The sequence below is a fragment of the Piliocolobus tephrosceles genome, chromosome 8 (genome assembly GCF_002776525.5).
Source record: "Piliocolobus tephrosceles isolate RC106 chromosome 8, ASM277652v3, whole genome shotgun sequence".
In the NCBI taxonomy this organism is placed as follows: domain Eukaryota; kingdom Metazoa; phylum Chordata; class Mammalia; order Primates; family Cercopithecidae; genus Piliocolobus; species Piliocolobus tephrosceles.
The window spans coordinates 8,541,826-8,558,037 of record NC_045441.1 but is presented as its reverse complement, the minus strand read 5'-3'; the positions used below and the strand labels follow the sequence as shown (position 1 = coordinate 8,558,037).

The 16,212-nt window shown below is 39.9% G+C and overlaps 1 protein-coding gene across 2 annotated transcripts; it reads right to left on the bottom strand.

The window, feature by feature from the left end:
• Window positions 1–201: 201 nt before the first annotated feature.
• LOC111534893 (cytochrome P450 3A4-like) lies at window positions 202–13,640 on the bottom strand. 2 transcript variants are annotated; one of them, XM_026450965.2, is made up of 10 exons: window positions 13,622–13,640; window positions 13,184–13,290; window positions 12,830–12,918; window positions 11,397–11,545; window positions 10,172–10,299; window positions 9,094–9,160; window positions 5,968–6,128; window positions 4,210–4,436; window positions 2,992–3,154; window positions 210–759 (listed from the first exon to the last, which is right to left on the bottom strand). In XM_026450965.2, exons 2-10 carry the CDS (start codon window positions 13,274–13,276, stop codon window positions 664–666), a joined length of 1,173 nt encoding a protein of 390 aa, XP_026306750.1. In that variant the 5' UTR covers window positions 13,277–13,290; window positions 13,622–13,640; the 3' UTR covers window positions 210–663. The 2 variants fall into 2 exon arrangements, with proteins under 2 accessions (XP_026306749.1, XP_026306750.1); XM_026450964.2 differs by lacking the exon at window positions 13,622–13,640 and having other exon boundaries at window positions 202–759; window positions 13,184–13,328.
• Between the last annotated feature and the right edge of the window lie 2,572 nt (window positions 13,641–16,212).

Here is a 16,212-nt window from a genome sequence, read left to right as displayed (position 1 = left end):
TCATAATTAAACTATGAATATTCCTTCTAAACAATGGGCAAAGTCATAGTGGATTAACTTTCACCTATGTTAATAATCAAACTGGAATTCTGACAAAGACCCCACATCAACAGTGATTACAATGATCAGAATATTTACTTGTTGGTTCTCAGTCATTCAGTTCTATAGATTTCTCATAAATGTGCGGGAGATTATCTGATAATACTTCTGTAAAGAGGTTTTTATCTATTTGCTCAATATAAAACTTAGAATAGAATACTCCAGATATAACATGTGATATAAATGTCACTGTTAGAACCATCAAAATAATTCTTATTTTCGTTAATGATTGTGGATGAAGTTTTTGAGAAATGTTTTCTGTTATCAGAGCTCAGGAGGAGTTAATGGTGCTAACTGGGGGTGGTGGAGATAGTCCTGTGAGAAGCAGAGAAGCCAAATCTACTTCCCCATTACTGATTTGGTCATCTCCTTTATATTACCAAGTATAACACTCTATACAGACAGTGAGACCGCTCAATACATGTAGAGAATCCCTGGTTATTTATGCAGTACATTGGATGAAGCCCATCTTCATTTCAGGGTTCTATTCACAAAATAATTTGAGGTCTCTGGGGCTCTGGGGCACAGCTTTCTTGAAGAGCAAAGCAGAAGTCCTTAGGGAAATCAGGCTCCACTTACGGTCCCATCCCTTGACTCAGCCGTTAGAACAATGGGTTTTTCTGGTTGAAGAAGTCCTCCAAAGCGCAATTTCAGGGGGATCTGCAACAGTTAAATAAGCATATTGAGTAGCATTAAATAAAGCAAAAGTAGAAAGTATAGCATCAAAGTAAAAAAATGCATTAATGACAATAATGCTTTGTACATATATAAAAACTACTTTCAGTATTATAAATCTTGGATTCTTTATACTTACTCTATAAGGTGTATGAAGATTGTATAGTGAGAGCATTCATCATCTATCATTTAACAAAATATTTATGGAGCACCTATTCTGTGCAATGGCTGACCTCAGACAAATTCATGGGAATCCATGTTCTTTTTGATTTAAATTTTAAGTAAAATGGATGAGTTTTTAAAATTTAAACCAGATTATTAGGCATGATGGCAAACTATTTTTCAAGAGTCATATAAAGTTAATTTTGTGTATGTTGAAACTTGCAAGGTAATCCTGAGTAGTTATTGTACATTTTAATTATATGGACAGTCTTCAACTTCCAGAGTCCAGTAATTCCTCCCAATGGAAGCCATCTAGTGTAAAGATGGGAAGACACCTTCAGGAAGCATCATCATTTTATTTTTTAACATTTTCTCTTGGTTTCCAAGGGTAGTGCAAGTGGGGAACCTCTCAATTCCTACAGTGTTTTGACTCAACTTTTAGCCCCATTCTGATTGAGAGAGACACTGCTTCAGTGTTGAGGGAACACAACAGAGTGATATTCTGATCTCCATGGAGTGATGGGCAAGAAAATTGCCATGGAGATCAAGAAGTGCTAGCTTGGAACTTACAAGTGAGTATCTTTCGCACCCCAGGTGTGCCAGAGGACTACTTTCTCTCAGGGCTGCATCCCCTGTCTGAGCACACATGCAGGATAGCTACATAGCTGGCCTAAAGCCACAAATAATGTGGAATATGGAAATAATATGGAAACCATCTCTATCTTTTTCCTCTTCTATGTAGAAAGCCTGCTTAAGGGGTGGAATTGCTTAATAAATACATGAGACCTAGAAATAAGATTTATAGGGTCTTGCTTAATATGAATAAATGATGTCTGTTCTTTAATTTCTTCAGAGAAAAGATCCTAAATCTTTTTATAAATATAATATCTTATCATTTAAAACTTTTCAAAAGGCATGAATATATTTTCCCTGCAGACAGACATGCATATGCACATTTGCAAGCACAAACACACATGCAAATACATGAATGTCATTTGTTAAATGTTCATATTAAAAAACTTAATATTTGTATGCAAGCCAATCAACTGCACATCACTCCTTAAACATTTACCAAATGACCAAATGCTTGAATTAGATTAGGTCGCTTGCAAGGCACCACTGGGATATTTTAAAAGGAACAAAATGATAGGATATTGTTAATGGATGGGGGAAGACATTCTTAGACACAGAGAAAATATAGAGAACAAAACTCAATAATTTAATGGCAAATTATGAAATTATATGATAATAGTCTCCAGTAACCAATAACAGAGCAGAGGAGTAAATGAGCCCTGGCCTAGGTCAAGAAGACACCTTGGAGAGCTTGAGAATTGAAATAGGTCTTGAAAGATAAGAACAGAATGAGGAGAAGAAAGGGAAGAAGATTAATAGAGTTATAATTGGGTTGAAAAGGAGCCCAGTTGGATAGAGCTAGGCAACTGGAAGGTAAGGTCAGTAAGGATGGCCTTGGATCGTGGTAGTCCTTCATATCCAGTAGAAATACCTTAGTCATTTTCCACCTTGGCTTCACATGAGAAGCAATTGGGGAGCTTTTAAAGCCACACTCTGGGCAAATTAGTTTAGAATTTCTGAGATGTCCCAGGCATCACGAATTTTTAAAGCTCACTAGTGATTCCAATGTACAGCTAGTGGTTGGGAGCCACTGTCATGAGAAAGCTTCCTCAAGTTCTGGGAAGGAATAGCACCATTCAGAAGTCAAAACAAGATAGTAATTGCACTTCATGATTGTGCAAAATACTTCCCCATCTTTCCAATTGACTTGAAACTGAATTTCAACTTTGCTCAAATTCAAGGAGACTGCAGATAGTCATGCCATGCTAATCTACATTGATGTTACATGATGTTTTTAATGCTATAGCTTTTTAACGCCAGAACTGAAGCACCCTTAAAGATCACAGATGGGCCCAAATAGATTCCTTGGCCCATAGAACAAATTAGTAGAAGATTAAATAGGTGTGTTCTTTTTTAAATATATAGACCCTTCAGTTAAAATAATTCTTAATAAAACATTATTTATGCAGAAAATTGACTGACCTGTGTTTCTTTACAAGGTTTGAAGGAAAAGTTCTGAAGGACTCTGATTATAGCAAGTTTCATGTTCATGAGAGCAAACCTCATGCCAATGCAGTTTCTGGGTCCATTTCCAAAGGGCGTGTATATGTAAGGATCTATGTTGTCCTTGTTCTTCTTACTGAACCTGGTTCCATATTGGTAGATTTTTGAAAAGTTAATGACATAATACCCCTAAGAGTTACATGTTAGGGTTTCTTACTTAGGGCCCACTCCTCTACTTGTAGTACACAGGATACTTTTGTGGACTGGTCATTGAAATCCTGCTATGCTTATTTTACTATGAGAATTGTAAGCTACAGATCCTTTCTACTCTCGTTACACTATAGGAGGTTTCAGTCTTGTTGAGAGGAGATAAATAGTGTTGCAAAGAATATTTATTTCTAAACACTCAGATTATATTCAGGGTGGTTATGTGTTCACACTATAAAGGCACATAAGTGATGAGACTGATGGAAAAGTAGATTCCTGCCTCAAGTCACATTTATATTTGTCATGAGGAAGGAGAAGAAGAAATTGTCTTGCACTATTTCAAAGTTGTTATTTTGCACTTTCCTTCTCGTCTCCTCTCTTGTTTTTCTAATTCTCCTCCTTCTCCTCCCTACCTTGTCTTATCCCTCCTCTCCCCCTTCTGCTCCTTCTTCTCTCCATCTCTCCCTCTTTCTCCCCCACACCTCCATAGAATAGTTGAAGTCAGATAATGTACATGGGTGTATGATGCTACTGTATCAGTGCAAAGCAGTATCATCACTGCTTTCTTTGTCTATCTGTTCCACTAAGCTATAAATTCTTTGAAGATTAGACCCATGTTTTTATTCAAACTTGATTCCTAAATATTTGATTATATTAAGAAAAAATATTCATTTCTGGAACATAATAATAGCATTGTGATCATGTGTTTTTAAAAGAGTCCTTATATTTTAAACACTTATGACCCATAAGGACATAACTGATGACCTTCATTTTAAGTTTTTGGGACTGTGGGTGGCTGTAGTTTTCTTTTATCTAGTCTATGGTTTGTAAAGTGTGACAATGACCAATTTCATGAAAAAAAAAACTTTCAAAAATAAAAAGACAAGCAAATGATTGTACAAGACCACGACTGTCCTGTAGATTAAGAGAGACAGAATATGCTTGAACCAGGCTGGTTCAGGGAGGACTGCTTTCCCAGTGGCCTTGTACCTTTCAGGGAGGAACTTCTCAGGCTCTGTCCAGTGCTTTGGGTCATGATGAAGAACAGAGCTTGGAATCATCACCACCACCCCTTTGGGAATGAACATCCCATTGATTTCAACATCTTTTTTGCAGACCCTCTCAAGTCTCATAGCAACTGGGAATAATCTGAGCGTTTCATTCACCACCATGTCGAGATACTCCATCTGTAGCACAGTATCATAGGTGGGTGGTGCCTTGAAAGAAAGAAACAGATTTGGATAAACTGAGATTTTGAATTAACTTTTAACTGAGTCCATGCAGTACTATTGACATGTTAGAAGCTCCAGAGAATAACTCATACTGGTAAAGGATCATAACATTCATAAATTGTTTTAATAACTGTCATGCCCATTGATGTGCTCAATGGCCCACTGAGATGTGTGGAGGAGTTATGAAAGTGGGAGACATTCGGGACGGTTCTCACTCCAGGGACAGAAATCCTTAGCATAACCGTCTAGTGGTTTTTATTTCTCATGGAAACAAACGTGACTAATAGGCTATGAGCATTAGCATCAGATAAAATATGACAAAGTGATTGTCACCTTTCAAAAAAGAGCTCACACATCTGTAACCACGAAAGTGAAAAGAGACATTAAAAGCAAATTCTCTGTGCCACACAAGGACTATTGGTCAAAGTCCTGCTTCGTAATTCTTTTTGTTATATATACAAACAAAAACAGCTACTAAGCAGGATTTGTATTGTATATATATGTGTGTATATATGTAACATGTATATATATACACATATATACACACACATTTATATATATACACATATATACACAATACAAATGTATACATACACATATACACACACAAGACTTTTGTTACATACATAAAATGTGGAGAGAAACACTATATTATATAAAATCTCTATCAATAATTTGAGGACAACTAGTCCCTTCTATCCCAAATATGACAAAAGAAGGTTCTGGTTGGATGTTACCAGAGCACATGATTTCAGTGCTAGTGGAAATTATAAAGGGGATAGAACCCCACACAGCCCTATCCTCACTTGCTGAAACAGTCTCCTAGTTGTTGCTCCAGGGCTGAACTGTAATCTCTGAAGAACATCCCTTTGTGTTCACCTCACTGCCACACCCAGGCCAGCCCAAAGCCGTTTCTCTTCATACCACAAAGAATCCCAGTTTTGGCAGAGGTCTGAAAACAGTACGGTTGATATGCACCTAGTACTTGGTGTTATATTTGGAAGGCACTCTTACAGAGTTTAAGAGTTTAGCTCAGGTGTCAGATACCCTGGTTCCTACTTGGCTTTTTCACCAGTGGTTACCTGACTGAAACATGAGACAGGTGTGGGGCAGAGCTGAGTCAGCCTGCACAGCGCACCCAGGGCCAGACTCCGTCAGACCACAGCCAGCATAGAGCAAGTCCTGCCAGTATAACCAGAGCTCACTGTCAAGACTTGCGAGCAATAAATGCTTATGGTTCGATGCCACTGAGGTTTTGGATGTTTTTTATTTAGAATTATTGTGATAGCAGAAAACAGATGAACCAGGGAGAGGACTGTTTAACAAAGATCTTATACTTCTGCCAATAGCAACCATTCCCTGTATTTCTTTCTTTTTCTTTTTAGAGCCTTCCTACACAGTGTCAGTGAAGGAATCATGATTTTGCTTTTCATAAAAATTCTCCTGGGAAGTGGTGAGGAGGCATTTTTGCTAAGGCTTCACCTCCTCCCTCCTTCTCCATGTATCATCCACTCACCTTATTGGGTAAAACTGCATCAATTTCCTCCTGCAGTTTCTGCTGGACATCAGGGTGAGTGGCCAGTTCATACATAACGAAAGAGAGAACACTGCTTGTGGTTTCATAGCCAGCAAAAATGAAAATAATTGATTGGGCCACAAGCTCCAGATCAGACAGAGCTGAATGGAGAAGAAAGACATTTTAGGTAAATCAGATCAATACAGGCCATCACAGTTTAGATGAAGAGAAATCTAAGTGAAAGTACTTAAATCCCTAGGGAAAAAAAATAGAAAAGCAATTCAGAGTCTCACTGGGGGTGGTTTCATTCTGATGTGTGTCTTACAGAGCCACAACAAGGCAAATCATTTTTATCAAGTTTTCCCCAAGGTCTTCGAGAATGTGGGCCATCCACTCCTTCTTGTGCCATCCCTGACACCTGCACAGCTGGGTAATTTCCAGAGAGAGCATTTCTTCATAACATACTCAGTGTTATGGGTGTGCTCCTCGAATGATCCTAAAAGTACTTTGTTGTAAATTAATGTGGGGTAGTCTTCACTCCCAAGAAAAATGTAATTTATTTTAGCCAAAATATACCTTGACAAACTTTGAGAGAATTTGCAACATTAATGGTTAAATGTGTGGAAAATTAAAGGACATTTCCTGTAGATATGTTTGAGGGAACTTAAGAGACCAATATTGGAATACAGACCACCTTTTGCTACTCAAAGTGTGGTCCATGGGCCAGAAGCATCTGGAAGCTTATTAGAAATGCAAAGGCGGCCGGGCGCGGTGGCTCAAGCCTGTAATCCCAGCACTTTGGGAGGCCGAGACGGGCGGATCACGAGGTCAGGAGATCGAGACCATCCTGGCTAACATGGTGAAACCCTGTCTCTACTAAAAAAAACTACAAAAAACTAGCTGGGTGAGGTGGCGGCGCCTGTAGTCCCAGCTACCCGGGAGGCTGAGGCAGGAGAATGGTGTGAACCCGGGAGGCGGAGCTTGCAGTGAGCTGAGATCCAGCCACAGCACTCCAGCCTGGGTGACAGAGCGAGACTCCGTCTCAAAAAATAAAAATAAAAATAAAAATAAATAAAAAAGAAATGCAAAGGCTGGGTGCGGTGGCTCATGCCTTTAATCCCAGCACTTTGGGAGGCCAAGGCAGGTGGATCACCTGAGGTCAGGAGTTCCAGACCAGCCTAACCAACACAGAGAAACACAGAGAAACCCCGTCTCTACTAAAAATACAAAATTACCAAGGCATGGTGGCACATGCCTGTAATCCCAGCTACTCAGGAGGCTGAGGCAGAAGAATTGCTTGAGTCAGGGAGGCTGAGATTGTGGTGAGCCAAGATTGTGCCATTGCACTCCAGCCTGGGCAACAAGAGCGAAAACTGTCTCAAAACAAAACAAAACAACAACAACAACAAAAACAGAAATGCAAAATCTGAAACCCAACTATTGAAGTACTGATTCACAATCTGAATTTCACAAGATGCGGTGATTTGTGTGCATAGCCCAGCTTGAGAAGTATGGATTATATCTTTGAGATGCATCAGCTGATAGATCTAGGCTATAGGTCTCAGAATTGACTATCCCAGGATGTACAGCAACTGGAGATGGAGAAAAAGCTAGATGAGTGGTGATTGACTGTAGTCTGATGAATGGCATTAAAATAGCATAAGCCCCTATGATTAGAAGTTTGCCCCCATCTTGGTTTTTCTCCTGAGAGAAGCTCAGGATGGTCCATCACTGGTCTGTTTGATCAGGACTGAATTAGGACATTTAGAAACCTGGAACACAGAAATTAATATGGTGCCTGTTCCAACAACGTAATTCACAACTAAAACCAATATGGAAAGAGTGTGAGAAATGTTGACAGAGCTGTGATTTACCAGTCAAGATTTCTGTGATGCAGTTGTGGGTAAATTCAACTATCTAATAATTGTATTCAGTTACCATGAAACTGATGATACTGATGCGAAATTGAACTATAATCTCAAAGTTTAGAGCTCTGCTGTCCAATATGGTAGCCACTATCGACATGTGGCTATTTAAAATCAAATTTTATTCAATTAAACTTAAATACAATTTAAAATTTTTTGTCAGTGACACTAGCCACATGTGCAGTACTCAATAGCTATATGTGTCTAGTGATTTCTAGATGAAACACTAACACAATAGGCTATTTCCTTTATCACAGCAAGTTGTATTGGGATAGATAGATGAATAGATAGATAGGTGATAGATAATCAATAAGCAGATAAATAGATGATAGATGGATAGATAATAGATAGATAAATATAGATAGATAGGTAGATAGATAGATAGATAGACAGACAGACAGAAGTAGATGTAGACATGAACATATTTAAAGTGGTATGCTGAAGTCAGCCTACTCCTGCTCTCTAGAACCAATGATGAAATATTCAGGAATTTTGTGACATGATTGCCAAATCTTGGTGGCTTGAAATTGAACATGGTCATCATTTTGCCACCGTCATCGTAATAATGACTTCAGTGAAAATCCAACATGGGTTTTTAAACTAGTAGGTGAAAGATTGAAGACAAAGAGGATATTTACACGGTCTCAGAGGTTTTCCACACAAGTTACTTATCCATTCCAAAGGAAAAAATAACTTTGTAGTAGATTAACCTGGTGAACACACTTTCACCAAAAAATGCCAGTTAAAATCACCCTTATTAGGACAGCATGCCTCCTGATTGTATGTTAGATGCATTAGGTTGCTGCAAAAGTAATTGCAGTTTTTGCCATTAAAAGTAATCACAAAAATTCGCAATTACTTTTGCAGAAACCTAATAAATTTCCAGGCAGAAATTTTAATTCTGAGGATCTGGAGGAGGCTGAGAACTGCTACTTGATCTTATGTAGGTGATCCACAGACCACTGATTCTTTCTGGCATGCCAGGTTTCCTTAGGGTTGCCCTTTAAGTTTAGAACATGGCTATCTATGCCTGTATGCCTCTAGAAAGTGCCTCCAGCTACCATTTGTAACATCCAAAACTGTGTCATTCTGCTATGTGGCAGAAATTCTCATCTTCCTGGAATACTTCCTGTACATTTTCAGAACAAGGACCTCCCTCTGAGTGCCCCACCAGTAGCCCCCAGAAGCACTCTTTGGATACCTTTGTGGGACTCAGTGTCTTTCGAATTCTGAGAGTCAATCATCAGCTGAAGGAAATCCACTCGGCGCTAGAAGCAAAAAGAGAAATTTTATTGACAGAAAGTGACTCATGAAGTCAGAAGTTAATTGGAAGTGCAGTCGTCAACTTCCCTTCTGAGAATATGGCCCCTTGAAGACCGGAAATCTGATGGGTGTCACCTGAGTCACCAGTGAAAAAAATATCCATCTAAATCCTTGGAAAGCAGGATGTTTTCCTGAAACAAATCTGGATAAAATGTTCAATTGCTTTTTGGTCTTTTCCGTGGTCCTAACTGCATACCCATGAAGAAGTCCTGGACGTTTTATTTTTCTGTCTTCTTCACCAATATCCACAAAGATTATTCTCCTGACATTTCCAGAACTTATCAGCAGCTTTGGTGGGAGCATCTTCAAATATTCCAACATTCCCAAAATCTATACAATCTTCAGCGACACCTGGGTTACCCATTCCTGCCTCCCTGACCTGCAGACATCCTTTGGCTGGCCTCTAGGGCTCATGAAGGCAAAGCTGAGTTAGCCAGCCTTTCAGCCTCAATTCCCAGAGAAGATCCCTGTTCACTTGAGGCTGTGAGAGGGCTCAAATGTAACACACACTACACTTCAGCAGGTGGCCTGATAGGGCCTTTCATTGGAGAAGGTTTGAAATAACAGGCTTGTACTTGAAATGATTCTTTACCAATCTATGATCTAGAGAAAGCATAATACCAGAAAAAAATATATCTAAACAGTAATGTTTATCCTTTGACAATTTATTGAAGGGAAGTGATGTGATAAAGTTTTATGTGAATAATATTTATGCCATGGCATACTAATTGTGGTGCCTGATATTAAATTTTAAGTGCTATCTCTGACTCGTTCTCATATCTCCTTCCCCAAACTCCACTTTCTGCAACCAAATGAATTATCTTGCTCTAAGCATGAGTACTCTTTATGTTAAAATGTTTCTCTAAAGACAGACAGGGAAGTGCACCAATCATATGTATATTAACAAAAAATTATGAAAAACTAAACATCCTCCTATAACTACCACCATGTTTTACCTTTTGTGTCTCTTTGAGGCGATCTTCTTTTATCCTCTTTACAGATTTTCTTAGAAAACTTGTAACTTTTCTTGAAAACACAGTGATATTTAATGCTTCAAAAATTGGGATAAGGAATGGAAAGATTTCTGTAGGGAAAAAAAAACACACAACAGAAAATGAAACCATTGTGAACGTGCAAAACTTACCTGGAGCAATTCTTATTTTCTCTGCCAATCAGAAAAGTAAAATACATCAAGGTTCTCAACTGGAAGCCATTCCTTCTCTGACTTTTGCCCCTCTCCCAGGCCAGTGGCTGAGCAAGGGCAGGTCTATGCATAGGGACCACCACTACATCAGTGAGATCAGCAGCCCCTTCTGCATCATTCAAATAATGAAAAAAACAAAATTCAGTGCCCTAATCTCTTTGCCTTTATCTATTGGATGAGAGTCTCTTAGGATAACCCAAATCATAATCTGCTGCTTAAATTAATCATGTTCAAGAAATAGCAGGTAATCAAGATAGAAATAACACAGTGTATCTCGGTCACCTATCACGGAATAAAGCTAAAATCAATAAGGTAAGGAAAAATGGGAAACTCACATATATTTGGAAGTAAAATAATAAACTTTTAAGTAACCAATGAGTCAAAGTAGAAATTAAAAGGGCAAATAGAAAGTGTTTAGAGCTGAACAAAAATTAAGATGTGATAGGCCAGACAGAATCTGATGGTATTTGGCAAAGAAGTGCTCAGAGGGAAATTTATAGTTGTGATGTCTAAATTTACAAGAACAAAAAATCACAAATCAATAATCTACATTCATGCCACAACACAGTAAATGAAGAAGGGCAAACTAAACCTGAAGCCAGCAGAAGAAAGAAAATAATACAGACTAAAGCGCAAATTCGTGAACTAGAGAACAAAAAAAAAAAAACCCTGACAAATTAATGTCATTTCTATGAAGTGTCCTGAATAGGCAAAGTTATAGAGACAGAAAGTTAAAATGTGGTTGCATATGACAACAGGGTTTGTGGCAGGTGGTTGATAGCTAAAAATGTATGACGTCTCTAGATTGACAAAAATATTTTAAAATTTACAATGGTGATGGTCATACATATCTTCAAATGTACTACAAACCATTAAGCTGTACATTTTAAGTGGATGAATTACATGCTGATTTACATATCAATAAAGCAGTTATTTTTAAGAGCGAGAGAGAGAAAAGGAAATAGTAGTCCACGTACTTATTGAGAGAATGAATGGATCTAATGAATTAAATCTTAAAAGCTTCTTGGTGTTTTCCACAAAGGGGTCTTGTGGATTGTTGAGAGAGTCGACATTCACTCCAAATGATGTGCTAGTGATCACGTCCATGCTATAGGCCCCAAAGACGCTGAGTGGAGAGAGACGTGGAAAATTAAAATCAGCACCTCTTTACCATCCTTCCACTATATGTGCAACAGGAAACCCTCATGTCCGGTCAAGACAGACAAAGAGCCACAGACTTTCAGAACTATCTACTGGATCATCTCCCATCACACTCCCTCAGAAGGTGGTTATCGGGTGCCAGTGACGCAGCTGGCCCTATGCTGGGGGTGATGGAGACACTCAACTGAGTACTTCTGAGATCAAGGAGCCCATCATAGGAAGACAGGGACCCACTATCAGAGAACTAGAGTAGCATGTGTTGAGTGTGGATGATATAAGGTGGGTAAACACTGTGCTTCAGCAGAACAGGAGGAGAAAAATTCATTCTTCTTAGGGGCTCAAGACAGGTGACATTGCCTGACTACAGACTCTATGCCCAGAGCTGATTCCTCTTCAGCACTTCACAAAACAGCAACACCCTGTTCTGAGCTCCTAGAAATATCATCCTTATTCTCTACACTCCCTGCTCAAGCTTTGGAAAGTTTCACTATCCCCAGCTCTTGTGAGCTGAGATTGCCCTGACGGCAGAATCATTTTAGTAAAATGTAATGACCAACAATGTCCTGGTTTAAAAAAAATTCACTAAAAGTTGATTTGGAAATTCCTATAGCTGAGTGACCACATATCCCTGGTCTGCCCAGGACAGACACAGATTACACCTGTTGTTCCTGCATAAATGAAGCACATACCAGTGTAGACAGCAAATAATAGGCTTACCCTACCTTTAGCATTAAACCCCCACCCCTTCTCTTTAAGACTAGAGGAAAAAGCAGTGGTGGGAAAGTTTAATATTTAGTATTCTACTGATATCCTCAGAAAAATCATGAAAGGGTCAAAATTATTCAAAGTTCTCCATTATAACTTTCCCATCGTACTCACTGCCAACCAATAGATACCAAGTGCCTTCCCCTTCCACCATTCCATACACGCCATGCTTAAAACTTTGGTACAATCACACGTCCCCCCCCCCCCCCCCAAAGTATGCATTTAGTCTTTCAGGACATTTGGGCTGACAGTTTAATGGATAAGTAAATCCTGGTCCACGTGCATATGAGAGAAGACCTTTTTCCTCCAGCTACCCCACCTCCTCTTGGGAGTGGCCCCATCTTGGGAGACCCATTGAAGTTGCAATACTATAGCCATCCTTTTATCTAGTCACTGGAATAACCCAACAGTGGGAATATCAGCTCCATGGCAGGCAGCTGGCAGGGCTCATGACAGCTCAGAACCCCATGGCTGTGCTACTTACTCTTTCAAGGTGACAGGCTTGCCTGTCTCTGCTTCCCGCCTCAGATTTCTCACCAGCACATCTCCATACTGGGCAATGATAGGGACCATCTAAGCACAAAACACAACACCACCTATAGTAAAATGTGCAGACTCAGGTCCCAGAAGAGCATGGCTTTCCCCAGCACGGAGCAGTAAGTGACATTTTATAATGAATTTTGTGATGTCTTTTCTGTACATAAAGATAAAAGACCATTTTTAGGAAGCTCAAATTCAGCAAACTACCCCTTGGAAAGGGACTGTGGTCTTACTTTTTACCTGTCCCCACCTGATTCATTCTTTAAGTTTCTAATTAAAACTCATGCTATTTTCATACCTCCTTGAGTTTTCCACTGGTGAAGGTTGGAGAGAGCAATGATCGTATTCTCTTCCATTCTTCATCCTCAGCTCTAGAGAGGGCACTTTTCATAAATCCCACTGGACCTACAAGCTAGAGTTCAAAGCAGAAACATTTTGTCCTATGTCAGTTGTGGAGATCTCCATGGTTGTAGAAAATGTGTTAAACAGGCATCACATATTTAACAAATATTTAGTGACTGTCTACTAGGTGACAGACAGGCCCTATGCTAGATGCTCAATAGAGATTTATCCCAGATGCCCAGTGTCCTGGGATGTATTTGTGTGTGGGGGCAGTGTTCAGGAGACCCAGCCACCTGATGTGGTCTCCAGCCTATATTTCCCAGTCTCCTTTTACATGCAAATTCTCCACGTGGTAGGGAACCTGTTCTTCCAGTGGAATAGACAGGATCAACACCTAGCACTTGTGCAGTGTAGAGAGAGAGAGTGGTGACAGAGAGGCAGGTGGCTTTGGTGTACTGTATGTTGCCTCAGACAAGCTCTGTCTTTATGTTCACCTAAACCATGGGCAACATGAAAAAGAGATGCCTCGATGTGGTGGTTTTAAAAAATTGGTAGGCAATAGTTTTAAAGCTAGGAATGTATTTTGAAGAAATAATGCAATTCTATGAACATTCTTTTCTCTTAATTTTTTATTCCACGGATAGAAAAAAAAAGGAAAAGATAAATTATTTTTGCCAACTTGGAACTGTCCTATCAAGCCAACATGCTTGAAACTTTCTTTCATCTTCCATAACCATATTTTGTTTTATAATGAGTACTTACAGCACTCTTTTATGTTAAAAATTCAGCAAACTAGGGAGAGAAAGTTCCTCAATTTGATAAAGAGAATCTACAAAAAAAAAAAAAAAAAAACCCACTTCATCTAAATCATGCTTATTGATGAAAGACTGAATGCCTCCCTCCTAATATTAGGAACAATTAAAAAGTTCACCCCATTTACTTGACATTATACTGGGAAGTCCTAATGCAATAGACAAGGAAAAAGAATTAAAAGGCATACAGATTGGAAAGGAAATGAAAGAATTGTCTCTATTTTCAAGTGACATAATTATCAATGTATAAAATCTCAAGGAATATACAAAAAGAATTCTAGAAATACTGAGTTCTGCAACGTTCTGTGATACAAGATCAACAAACAAAATCCAAGCATGTTACTATGTACCGACAATCAATATCTGAAAACACAAGAAAAATATAATATCATTTACAGTCACTCCAACAAAAATGAAATTCTTTAGCTGTAAATCCAACAAAACACGTACAGGATCTCTATGCTGAAAACTACAAATTGTTAGAAAGCAATTGGAGAAAATCTAAGGAAATGGAGAGGCATACTAAGTTCGTGAATTGAAAGACCAAACAGAGGGGGGCGGAGCAAGATGGCCGAACAGGAACAGCTCCAGTCTCCAGCTCCCAGTGCGAGTGACATAGAAGACAGGTGATTTCTGCATTTTCAACTGAGGTACTGTACTGGGTTCATCTCACTAGGGAGTGCCAGACAATCGGTGCTGGTCAGCTGCTGCAGCCCGACCAGTGAGAGGTGAAGCAGGGTGAGGCATTGCCTCACCTGGGAAGCGCAAGGGGGAAGGGAATCCCTTTTCCTAGCCAGGGGAACTGAGACACACAACACCTGGAAAATCGGGTAACTCCCACCCCAATACTGCGCTTTACCAAGGGTCTTAGTAAACGGGCACACCAGGAGATTATATCCCACACCTGGCCCGGAGAGTCCCATGCCCACGGAGCCTCGCTCATTGCTAGCACAGCAGTCTGCAATCTAAGGGCAAGGCAGCAGCGAGGCTGGGGGAGGGGCACCCACCATTGCTGAGGCTTAAGTAGGTAAACAAAGCTGCTGGGAAGCTTGAACTGGGTGGAGCTCACAGCAGCTCAAGGAGGCGTGCCTGTCTCTGTAGACTCCACCTCTGGGGACAGGGCACAGCTAAACAACAACAACAACAAAGCAGCAGAAACCTCTGCAGACACAAATGACTCTGTCTGACAGCTTTGAAGAGAGCAGTGGATCTCCCAATACGGAGATTGAGATCTGAGAACTCACAAACTGCCTGCTCAAGTGGGTCCCTGACCCCTGAGTAGCCTAACTGGGAGACATCCCCCACTAGGGGCAGACTGACACCCCACACCTCACACGGTGGAGTACACCCCTGAGAGGTAGCTTCCAAAGCAAGAATCAGACAGGTACACTTGCTGTTCAGCAATATTCTATCTTCTGCAGCCCCTGCTGCTGATACCCAGGCAAACAGGGTCTGGAGTGGACCTCAAGCAATCTCCAACAGACCTACAGCTGAGGGTCCTGACTGTTAGAAGGAAAACTAACAAACAGGAAAGACACCCACACCAAAACCCCATCAGTACATCACCATCATCAAAGACCAAAGGCAGATAAAACCACAAAGATGGGAAAAAGCAGGGCAGAAAAGCTGAAAATTCAAAAAATAAGAGCACATCTCCCCCTCCAAAGGAACGCAGCTCATCGCCAGCAACGGATCAAAGCTGGACGGAGAATGGCTTTGACAAGGTGAGAGAAGAAGGCTTCAGTCCATCAAACTTCTCAGAGCTAAAGGAGGAATTACGTACCCAGCGCAAAGAAACTAAAAATCTTGAAAAAAGAGTGGAAGAATTGATAACTAGAATAATTAATGCAGAGAAGGCCATAAACGAACTGACAGAGATGAAAACCATGACACGAGAAATACGTGACAAATGCACAAGCTTCAGTAACCGACTCGATCAACTGGAAGAAAGAGTATCAGCGATTGAGGATCAAATGAATGAAATGAAGTGAGAAGAGAAATCTAAAGAAAAAGAAGAAAAAGAAATGAACAAAGCCTGCAAGAAGTATGGGATTATGTAAAAAGACCAAATCTACATCTGATTGGGGTACCTGAAAGTGAGGGAGAAAATGGAACCAAGTTGGAAAACACTCTTCAGGATATCATCCAGGAGAACTTCTCCAACCTAGTAGGG

Coding starts and splice junctions, on each gene's coding strand:
- LOC111534893 (XM_026450965.2), bottom strand. CDS start 13,276: ATGAAAAGTGCCCTCTCTAGAGCTGAGGATGAAGAATGGAAGAGAATA. Junction 11,546..12,829: donor AAGCCTGTCACCTTGAAAGA/GTAAGTAGCACA, acceptor CTCTCCACTCAG/CGTCTTTGGGGCCTATAGCA. Junction 10,300..11,396: donor TCCATTCATTCTCTCAATAA/GTACGTGGACTA, acceptor TTTTCCCTACAG/AAATCTTTCCATTCCTTATC.